The sequence below is a fragment of the Camellia sinensis genome, unplaced genomic scaffold, assembly GCF_055761805.1.
Source record: "Camellia sinensis isolate YWXY unplaced genomic scaffold, ASM5576180v1 Unanchor47, whole genome shotgun sequence".
Classification (NCBI taxonomy): Eukaryota; Viridiplantae; Streptophyta; class Magnoliopsida; order Ericales; family Theaceae; genus Camellia; species Camellia sinensis.
The window spans coordinates 278,977-291,115 of record NW_028129345.1 but is presented as its reverse complement, the minus strand read 5'-3'; the positions used below and the strand labels follow the sequence as shown (position 1 = coordinate 291,115).

The 12,139-nt window shown below is 31.9% G+C and overlaps 1 protein-coding gene across 1 annotated transcript; it reads right to left on the bottom strand.

Annotated features, from left to right (window-relative positions):
- Positions 1-5,016: 5,016 nt before the first annotated feature.
- On the bottom strand, positions 5,017-11,909 carry LOC145817603 (MLO protein homolog 1-like). Its single transcript, XM_082912751.1, has 9 exons — positions 11,701-11,909; positions 11,537-11,597; positions 10,978-11,063; positions 10,805-10,879; positions 10,462-10,550; positions 10,274-10,323; positions 10,128-10,168; positions 9,837-9,915; positions 5,017-5,286 (listed from the first exon to the last, which is right to left on the bottom strand). The coding sequence occupies exons 1-8, from the start codon at positions 11,803-11,805 to the stop codon at positions 9,883-9,885; spliced, it is 540 nt and encodes a 179-aa protein (XP_082768877.1). The 5' UTR covers positions 11,806-11,909; the 3' UTR covers positions 5,017-5,286; positions 9,837-9,882.
- Positions 11,910-12,139: the final 230 nt, after the last annotated feature.

Sequence of the window (12,139 nt, the reverse complement as noted above, 5' to 3'; positions counted from 1 at the left end):
AAGCTGAAATAGAAACAACCAAATCATTAAAAAAATGATACGACAGATCTCCAAAGTACACCAAAACAAACCAAATCATTAAAAAATGATACCAGAGATCTCCAATGATACCACTTGCCTCTGGTCTCATACCACACAAGAAACAGAAATGAACACCACATTTAACCTCTTAAAAGAAACAGAAGGCATGAAAAACAAAAGTAAAAACAAAAACACAACTCTCTCTCTCTCTCTCTCTTATTCTTTCTCTCTTCAAGCATTTTTTTGTTCAGCAGCTGAAACAACAAATATATAAATATACAAATCTTGGATATGTGGATATACATATATATATATATATATATATACATAGAGAGAGAGAGAGAGAGAGAACAGAAACATAAAACTTGACCATTGTTGTTGGTGAGATTTATAGAATTCAAGAAACAAAGAGGGAAAATCAAGAACACTACAGCCTCTTCTTCATCACTTTCTCACACACACATACACAAACATATACAGAAGTTGATGAAAAGAGGTTTTTACTGAAAACGGAAGGATTTGAAGGAGCTTACCAACATATCTGATTCGAAACCCCCATATTTGGATCAGGTGTTCTTTGAAACCTTTAGATCTGGCTTTAATTAGTTCGAAATCCTTCAGATCTCGTCTCTTGTTCTTTTCTTCAATGAGCACCACCACCGCCATCCTCTTCTACCACTGTAGCTATCGATCTGAGGTGATAATGAGCAGATAGCAGCGACGGTATGTATGGATGAGATCGACAGAGGAGAGAGAGAGAGAGAGAGAGAGAGAGAGAGAGAGAGATGAGTCTGGTGACAGAAAAGAGTGAAAATGAGTGAGAGAGAAAAAAAAATGAAATCGAAATCAAAATCACTGAGCTTGATGCAGATCGACTTGATGCAGATAGGTTTACCTCTCGGTAAATGAAATCGATTCTGAAGCTTGATGTAGATAGGTTTACCTCTCAGTGATTTCTATGTAAATGGAATAGGTAAACAAATTAAATCACCGAGCTGATTCCAATCGATTCCTATTCTGAAATCACTCTGAGATTTAAGGGATCACCGAGCTGAAGCGAGAGAGTGAGCGAGAGATTCGAGGCATCTTCTTTCTGAGATTGAAGAGTAAAGAATGAGAGTCTCAAGAGGGAGGGAAAGGGTGTGAGAGATTATAACACATTTCGGAGGCGTTTTCTATCAACTAAACGGTGCCGTTTTGATTAGCACAAAAGGCGACGTTTATAAAACGCCGTTAAATATTAAAAAAGATGACGTTTAAGAAAACGCCATTATATAAACGCCGTTAAAACGAACATTTCCCGTAGTGGGTGAAGTGTGCGCTCGAGCGGTCGTCGCGGCTCTATTTCCTATAAAGTGCGTCGTTTGCTATTTTTAAGTTTGAAGCCGTCCAAAATCTTAAAGAAAAAGAAAAGACAAAGTGTTTTCTAATGGAGACTGTTTTATATGAGTTTCCTTGGTGTATAGAAAGTGATCGATTGATCAACAAACTACAGATTGTCTAACATCAAGGGTTGTTCTTATTATTTCGTCCACAAAAGAGAGAGGCGCTCTTTGGTGGATTCCGAAAAATTTGAGCTTAAAGTTTTGGTAGATTCTGGAGTAGCTAATTATCGTAGATTCGACATCAACGTTGCGAATTTAACGTTGGGTGAGACAATTTCGAAGTGAAAACGGTAATGAAAGAGGCACATTTGCGTCGGTTCAATTCGGGCGTGGATTCATTAGGTAATTAAGTACCACTTGTGTAATTCCTTTTTATTTTAGTGTATTGTTTTGTGACTTTTGTCCATAATTTTTTTATCATAATTAGAAGTGCTTCAATTATAATTTTTCACATTAAATCATTATGTCAATTTATTTTTAATTATTTGGTTAAAATTAATATTCATATTTTAAAATTAAAATATAATCACAAATCAAATCTCAAAAATTTGTGTTGTGTTTTGTTGTGATTTCAAAATGTGATTCAACGTGGTAGTTTGAGTATGGTGTTTGGATGGAGCTGTGAAATTAATTTTCTACAGCTCTACAAAGCGTTTTGTCTGTTCTGTCAAAACCGAGCACGTGTTTTAATTTTTTTTTTCAAAACGGGACGTTCAGCTGGTTGACCGGAATAGTGATTTTTTTTTTTTACAATTTTTTTTTTCAATTGATATATAATCGAAAAAAATATTTTCTGAAATTTTTAAAAAATTTTATGTGCTTTAAAATAATTTTGAGTTGTATGAATTGTAAATTTTTGTATCAAATTTTAAATGTCACATCAACAATTTCCACTCAAATTAAAATTCTTTTCAAAATTATTTTCAAAACTCTTTACCAAATAAATTTTTTACACTCAAATCATAATTTCACAACACACAAACTCAAAATATAACTCATACTCTTAAATTATATTTATAAAATTCTACCAAATGCTACCTTATTTTTTCACATTTCTTGACATATACCCCCAACAAAAATAAGAGAGAGAGAGAGAGAGAAAAAAAAGAAGAAGGAAGGTAGGTAGGTGGACAAACAGGCACATTGTCACATGCATCGTAGACAAACAAACAAGACTTGCTCTGATCTTGACTACATCACTATTCATTCTCTTTTTGGGCAAAGGTTAAAGTGACTTTTCACTGATGCTTTATTATTTAGATTCCCCAAAACCGGCACATGATCACATGCAAGCAACCACATTTTCAACACTGTCACGTACCCAAGCAGAACAGTGCAATGACTTATAAACTATATAAAAATAAACTCTCACAAGTAGTACCACATTTTTTATATGTAGGAGTGTTTTGAATTGATGATTAAAAATTATTTTTTTATTTTTTATTTTTTGTGAGAAATAAAAATAGGTTAAAAATTAAAAAGTGATTTTTAATCTATTTTTTAAAATAAGCCATAGAAAAAATAAACAAAATGGCCAAACTAAAAATTTTGGACAATGGTTTATATAGGAAAAATTATATGGTACTTTTGGGTTACATATGGTGTTATATTTTATTAGTTTAACAAGTATTTAAAATGATCTAAGTATATATGTTATTGTACTTTTTATAAAAAAAATATATAAATAAATAAATAAGTAATATGATACAAATAATTACACTTATCTAAATAAATAACTTTAAATAAGTGATGTAAAACCCCTCTAACTTAAATTTTCCACACCAGACAATGGGGGTGTTTGGTAGGGCTTTTTTGAGCCAACTTATGGCTTTTGGCTTTTAAAAAGTTATTTTGGACTGTTTGGTTAAATTTATTTTAAACAGCTTCTGATTCTAATAACTTATTTTAAGTCAAAAAAGCTGATTCTGAGAAGCTGTTCACCCCTTGCTTCTGATTATCAACTTCTGTTGTGAACATATTAATTCACGGTTATACTCTTAGATTTTTTTTATTTTTTATTTTTTTAAAAATAGAAAAAGACACAAATGGACTATAAAATATTATTATTATTTTTTATGAGAAATGTAAACAAATAGTGAATAATAAAAAATAAAAGTTAATTGAAAAAGCTACTTCACAGCTTATTTAACAAACACTACTCAGCAACTTAAATCTATAATCTAACAGCTATACCAAACAGATTAACAGCTTCTGATTAAAGTCATAATCTATAATCTGTTAAATTATAATCTATAATCTGTTTTAACACCTACACCAAACAACACCAATAAGATAGCAACATATATAGTGTGGAGCTTTTCTTTACAACTATCAAATAATTTCTCCTTATATAATTACGTTTTGACCGGTCAAAGAAACAATAAATATTAAAAAAAGTTTATTAAAATATTTTTTTAAGTGTATTCCAATGAGTCAATAAGATACTCTTATATTTTAATAAATTATATTATTTTAAATATTTGATCTATTAAATCTTAATTTTTATATTTAAAATATTTTATAGACAATTTTACTTTTATAAATATTTTTTGAAACCTTAACAATTTGATGATGTGAATATTTGTATTAAATAAATTTGACAGTGTGAATGTTCACATCATGAAACATTGATGTGAATATTTACATGGTCAATATGAACATTAATGCACTTCACCATATTATTATTAGAGATATTTTGATAGCTATATCATTCATAAGACTTATTAAAATATAAAAAATAATTTGAATTAAGCGAAACATAAGTGAAAAGGGATTTATAAATAAATACTCCAAATATTAATATCATTAAATTATATTATTTTTTTGGTAAATTAAAATTATATACTTTGTTTACCATTGACTTTATTCTATATTGATGGTCTGTTTGTTTCGGTATATATATATATACACTACTAAAAAAAATACTTTTTGCGACCGCCATAAACCGTCGCAAATAATAAAAAACAGTCGCAAAAGACTTTTTGCGACGGCCCATGCGACGGCGGCAAATGGGGGTCGCGAATATGGGGGTGGCAAATACTTTTTGCGATGGCAAAACAACGGTCGCAAATTATTTGCGACCACCTAAACTACTTATGGCGACCCCTATTTTGCCGTCGCAAAAAACAAAGAAAAATACTAACATGATCTTTGGCGACCATCTTGTTACCGTCGCAAAAAATTAAAAATAAAAATAAAAATTAATAAATAAATAAACAAATTGTGAAACATTAAAGCCCTTTTACCTATCCAGCTGTTTATCAAACAAATTAGACAAATCAAACCCACAGCTAACCTCTAGATATTCTTACTATTTTCTTCAAATATTAAAGCTTGAACAAAATAAAAACAAAAAATGTCACAATTAAACAATTACTTTTAATATGTGAAACTTTTTTTCATCATATTCCAGTTGGGGTAATATCTGTCAAAACACTTCCAGTATACAATACTACTAATAGAACTTATAAAAGGCGTGTCAATGAAGCACAAGCATTTTAAAGCCCAAATGATGAACTAAAGGTTTAAGATCTAACACGAGGCCTTTCAAGGACTGGGAACATCATTGTGAGAAGACATAAAAATGCAATCAAGTAAAGACAACCAAACATGCAGAACTAAGCTTCTTATGGAGCTCATCCAATTCCGATTGATAGCATGAGAAACCACATGTTTTAACAGCATTAAAATCCACAAGCAAAAATAAAGGTGAATAACCAGTAGCAACAATAATTCTTTGTTCTCACATGATAAAAAAATCTTATTCCAATCTCTAATCAGAGTAAGAGGGGAAGGGGAATGGAGGCAGGATAAGACAAATCATTGCTTACTTCTAATATCCATACTACCCTTGTTTTTTACCGGTCATACCTGCAACCACCTGCAAAGATGCAATCCGAATAATCAAATTAGTTAAAATTACCCGTGCACAAAATTCTTCCATCAGGTACATATATATTTGAAGTAGTACATAAAATGCCCGTAACGTAAAAAATCACTTTCGAAATGTTGAAATGCAAAAAAAAAAAACCTTAGGGGTAAAGTACATGGTTTTTATAGGGGAAGAATCCTAGTAATTTTTCTAGGCAAGACATCAAAAAGGAGCCCAAAACTCCACTTATCAAGGTCTAGAGAAAGCAGCCGGGAAGCACTAGGGTCTACAAAAGGCAGCTATTGGAAGATGCCTAGTGATTACAATAACATCCTAATCTCATCATACCAGCACCAAATATAATATAAGGCCCACCATTTGATAAGTCATACAGTTAATTAAATTACTAAGAAACATCAGATGGAAGGACTGGAATACTGGCACCATTTGTTCACTACTCTTGAATTTCAAATCCTCAAAACAATTTTGATATCCAAATTAAAAATTCAAAATCCACTATCGAATTCAATGTATTTCTGCTGATGCATGTGGATTTAAACATGTTGCCAGACAGAGTTAATGGCATATCTATAAGCTATTCTGATTATTTCTGTTGTCAAAGGAAAACCTGCGACATTCCTTTGTACTGTGATTGTACAGTATTGATTGAAGGGCAGTGCAGTCCATAAAAGAAAATCAAAGATAGGACATGTTTATATATATAGTTCCAGCACATGATTAGAGAGAAAATCACAGTATATACGCATAATATGTATATAAAAATCACAGTTTATATATATAGTTCCAGCACATGTTTATATATATAGTTCACAGTTTATATATATAGTTCACAGTTTAGAGAGAAAATCACAGTTTATAAATATAGTTCCAGCACATGTTTATATATATAGTTCCGACATTCCTTTGTACTGTGATTGTCCCAGCCCCAGCCCCAGAAACAGAACCAGCCTCATCATGATTAGAGAGAATTCAGTTAAACATTGCACAAGGAATACCAAAAGCACATGTTTATATATATAGTTCCAGCACATGTTTATATATATAGTTCTGCGCTCTTCATTGCAGTAGAGGTGTTTATTGAGTGAACATGGGACCTGTAACTTTGTTTATTCCAGCACATGTTTATATATATAGTTCTGCGCTCTTCATTGCAGTAGAGGTGTTATATTTGGGTAATCTAATTGGTAGTTCAATAAAAACTGATGCTTCTACTTTTTCTATATTGGTTTTATAATGTTCTAGAAATTCATGTGTTTCATTCAATATCAAGTTGGTGGATAGCTAGGTTCTTAATCATTTGAAGCCATATAATTAATAAATGACATAATGTACCTGTTCTTTCGCGTAGGGCATGAAAAATTGAGTATTTGTGCTGCATACATTCTCTTCATACACAGCAAATATCACAAATACATGCATGGGGAAATATAGTGATATCCTTCAAGAACTTCATACACAGCAAATATCATAAATACATGCAGAAATATAGTAGAGTGGCATACCTATTCATTTTCTTTTGAAGCTTGCTGCCCACTAGATGCATCTGACACCTACAATATGTTAGTATAATGTGTTAATAATTTCCATATGTATATATGCAAATTGATAAAACGTAAAATTCGTCAATTTGTAAGTATTGCACCTCTCTCAAGCTCATACTCCCAGCCATACCTTGTGACTCTAAGAACAAAACACGTGCCGTTAGGTTCTTGATCATCGTAGTGAACCTAGACTCAACGTCTTGTGTCACACGCTGTGTGATCTCATCAATAAATGAAGGGGCTGCTAATGATCTTAGATTCAACCTGTTCAATAATTTTTCCAGAAGATAGATCATTGATGCAATACATTGAGAAGCCACCATGGCCTAATGTAATATTGCTTTTGATCATATTACTTTCGTCATAAATTAGTTTATTTTTTTTATTTTGTTTCCCCCCAATGTGGTTATCCCTTGCAATGAGTTGGAATAACATCTGTAAAGTTTCTAATGTGACACCCAAGGCATGTGATGCTCTTTTATTTGTAACGAAAATATGGACAGTATGCACCAAGAGCATGCAATTACAATCAGGCTAGCTTGAGGTGTCTTATTTTGTCCATTTTTCATTTAGATTTTCAAAACATAATGAGGAAGTTGTGCATTCGTGGGATTTTGTTTAGGAGTGTAGGGGCATTTGTTAATAAGATTTTAGACGCTTAGGGTATGCGAAGTTTCATACAATGCACAACTCTACTCAACTCCTCTTGGCAATACCTCAATCAAACTACTCATGTTAGACCCAATGACAGTCTACTGTCTACGCTACCATTGTAGATGAATAAAGTTAGTAGATTGTGATGTTTGAATTATTTTGATCCAGAATTGAGAATATAAAGCCAAGAAGAGAACAAAATGAAACAAACAAACAGACTACCATAAACAGCATCCAAATCAAGCGAAAAAAAAAAGAAAAAGGCAGTTTGGTGTTGCTTTCTAGTACAATTGTTAATACAACTTCCCAGAATTAGGTCACTCACTCTAAAGATAATCTGCATGGATATTAGCTTTCAAATAATAGCATCCACATTCATTTCTTAAACCTTCTAGCTAATTAACAAAACAATGAACATTAAAAAAATAAAAAATAAAATTTAAAAATTAATCTAAATTGGAAGGATCTGAAACAGCTAACATATTTCATAATAGGCCACTTGTCTCTTTCCTCATGACATTAAAAAAACAACTCCAAGTTACATAAGTAAGAGTAAATGCATAAGTAAGAGTTTAAATGCATAATAGGCCACTTGTCTCTTTCCCCTTTTAAAAATTTGCATAAGTAAGAGTTTAAATGCATCACTTTGACTAGAAATCTGCATGGTTATTAGCTCTCGAATAGGTTAAAAATGGACAAACGATTACTATACTTTTGGGAGAAAAATTGTTGCCTCAAAAATAAATAGGAGGATTTATTAGAAAACCCTTTTTCAAATACTTGTATCTCAATTAATTCATAACATATTCTTATATTGCAATAAGTCCTATCATTTGGATATTTGATTAAACAAATCTTAATTATCATATTTAAGGTATATTATAGACAATTTTATCTTTACAAATTTTTTTTGAATTTTTAGCAACTTGATAATGTAAACATTCATATATATTTTTTTAAAGATTTGATGTGAACATTCATATTTAACAGTGTGAATATTCATATCATGAAACATTCACCATTAATGCGAATATTATTAAGGGTATTTTGGTAATTATATCACCCATAAAACTTATTGAAACATAAAAAAATATTTTGAACTAAGTAGAATATAAGTAGATGAAGAGAGATTTATGAATAAGTAGAATATAATATAAACTTGATTTGGTACGGATTACACATTCCATGTTTTGAAACATTTCTAGATATTTTTCTATGAGTACATAAACTGATACATACAGATGAAATTTGCAAAACTTATTTTACAAACTATAAGGCTAGTATGTTATTTTAGTGGGTTTCATTTCAAAATCAAATTTTGTCATTGAATGTCACCATATGTGGTTAAGATTGTGAGGTATTGAATTATATAATTTCAATATACATAAATCTCAAACACCTGATTTAATAGTTGAAAGTGGATTGAGACAGAAGAATCAAGGGATTTAAGGACACAAAATCATGTGCCCACAAAATTTATCATTCTTCTACATGCACAGAATCCGATTCGATTCAGTGAGAGAATTGTGTTAGGTTGCATGATCAAATTCAGTACATTTAGAATTTTCCCAAGATTTATCACAAAAGGTCATCTAATTTTTGGGCCTTTGCATCTATTGCCAAGAAATTAAAGAGGGTTTAAGTTGATTAGAGTATAAGCTAGATTTGTCTACATTAATGCAGGTGTCAATAAACTTGGATGCAAATGGTGAATGCCAAGAATGTTCAGTGAAGTCATTGAATGAATGGAAAAAAGCATCAGATTTCCCAGTGATAAATCAAGACTACTCAGGTGCCAAAAACACATACATTTATGCAGCAACGACCTCTGGTTCAAGCCAAGCATTGCCACATTTCCCATTCGACACAGTGCTGAAACTAAACACTTTGAACAAGTCAATCCCCAAAACCCCCCAAGTTATGTTTTCAAACAAGATTTCGAAGTTACAGTCGCATTTTGAAAACACGACTTCGTAAAATAGAACATAGATTTGAAATATAAGTTTTAAACTGCTTGGATTTGAAAATTTTCTCTTAAAAATGTTAGGTAAAAAACACTAAGGAGCATAGTTTATCTTGAAATCTTAGAGCAGTCATGAACTTTGAAAGTTTTCATCAAACTTGGACTTGAAAACTAACATTAGTGCCCCATGGCTTATCTCATAAGCACGCTTCTAAGTGAGAACGTCTATCCTAACAATGCTTGCTCACAAAACTAATTTAATCACAATCAATCAATCCAATCATGCTAAAACTAATTTAAAATCCTACAACTCAGTTATAGATAGTGAGAAAACACGCATCGATTAGTTTGAAATGAAGGCATTGAGGTCGTTGTCTAACCTTAAATCAATGAAATAACTGTCAACATTAAGTCTCTCAGAAGTCCTTATATGCTAGCTGAGTTAGGTTTGGGCTTGACCTGTAATAACAGAAACGAGAGTTAAAAAAATATTAGATCTAGAATTTTTTCTTTCCTAAATAGAACATGTCTGATTGATATTCAAAGCACATGTAGCAGCCATGAAATGAACAGCATATTCAACAATTTTGCAGAGAGAAGTAATTTGAACAATTCAAGCGATGAAGTGTTTCCAGTAAGGAGCTTCCAAATTACTTACATGTCTTACTTACAATGAGTGGCACTAATGAGATCCAGGCAAGCGTGTACCAGCCTACACAAGTTTTAGAAGATAAAAATTATGATTTTATATAATCATGAAAGACTAAAAGTGAATTTAGTCTGATATCATCAAACAGAAACAGAGATGTTTGCTTACTGTAAACATTCAGCAGCAGTAAGATGACAGCAAAAACCCACAGTGGGAAACTGCAAAATCAACCCAAATTTAAAAAAAAAAAAAAAAATCATTAGCATATAAGTGTCTTGGTAGATTCATTAAATGATATTCCCAAAGCCAGTGAGGAATATAGTTGACAATATTGAAAGAAGAAATGATGAAGTTACCTTATTCCCACCACCACCTTGAAGTCATCTTCCATGGATCTCTTAATATATTTGTGGAAATTAAATTTGGTATTTGGAGCAAAATGTGCCTACATACATATATTTATCAGACTTAATCTGTTGGGACATACCAGAATTGGTCATGCATATAATTAACATTTTAAAAAGGACTTTAGGCCCTGTTTGGAGTTGCTTCTAGGGGTGTTCATGTTAAGTATCAAATGATTGATGTGTTGTACTTGAATTTGATAGTGGATTTATTATATTGTTCAATTTAAATCGAACATGTCAATCATTTGAGATTCAACTTGAAAATCCTGGGGAAATGAAGAAGCCCACTTACGTTGATAAACCCATTGCGCATAGTTATATATTCCACCTTTGACACCGAACCAAAGAATTGCCTGAAGAATGCAACCTGGAATAAAAAATTATAATCCCATATCATGCTTTGAAATTAGACAATGTGCTATGATATTTTGAACAATTCATAATTACTCTGAGTTATAATCTTACAATCCATCTGATCCCAGGAGTTCTGGAAAATCTAGTATGACGTCTCACAAATGAAGTCTGATGACTAAACCTAAATCTTGCTGGATCTGTTTAAGAAAAAAAAAAACTCATCAATAATATTACAAAATCCGAAAAAATTACTAAAAAATAAAAGGAAAATGTTTGGGACCACTTTTGGAGATGATGCCCACATCCCCAAAGTGATCACAGCCCTCCATGTATGTGTGAGGTTCATTCATACATCATGAGTAGTTCAGATTTATGGAGGTCTTGTGGGAGTGGGAATCTTAATCATTGCTCAAAATAAAATATGTGAATTACATTTGTTCCAAGTGTAGCACAACAAATTACACACTTCATTTTCAGGCAATTTTTCAAACTATTTTTTGGGAGCCCAACAATTAACATTAATCAGCCCCTGGAGATTTCGGTCCATAATGTTGCCATTAAGCTGGGCCGTTAAGCTGGCCCTATTTGAAATTTACGAAGGCCCAAACTTAGGCCCAATCTTCATATATAAAAAATAATTAAATGAGAACTGAGAACAGGAAGGAATTACCATTGGTGAATTGATATTCCAAAGACGACGTATCTGATTCCCAACCCTTCCATTTCTTCATCTGGTGAATAAATAATAAATAATAAATAAACTTGATAAACATAGCTGCATCCAAATAGCCTGATATGTAGATTGGAATTTTAAATTGAAGAATGTCTTCACACCTTACACCATTCGAAGTCAAGACCTTTGGTAGATGAAAAAGCTACCCCAGAAAATGAATAGCGGTCCACAATGAGGGTGGTTCCACTTCTCAACTTAGACTCCATTAATGATCTGCAAATACATTGTAGATGATCATGTACAATACAACCTTCACATTTCAAATATTTGCTTGTGTGAACGTCTAAAGTACCAATCGCTAACAGATTACATAGTAGAACATTTGGGGATTATAAATCCAACATTCTAATAACTTTACTGTCAGATGGATCTGTTAATATGAAAGAAAAAAAATGGGACCATTAGACAAACAAAGAGCATAATAACTAAATGATTTCGAAAGTTACAACATCATATTGCGTAGGAGGCAGAGCCCTTGCCCTGCAAATCTGAAAAAGTTCTGTAGACAGCTCCTGCAAAAGGCTTCACTAGTTGGCGATG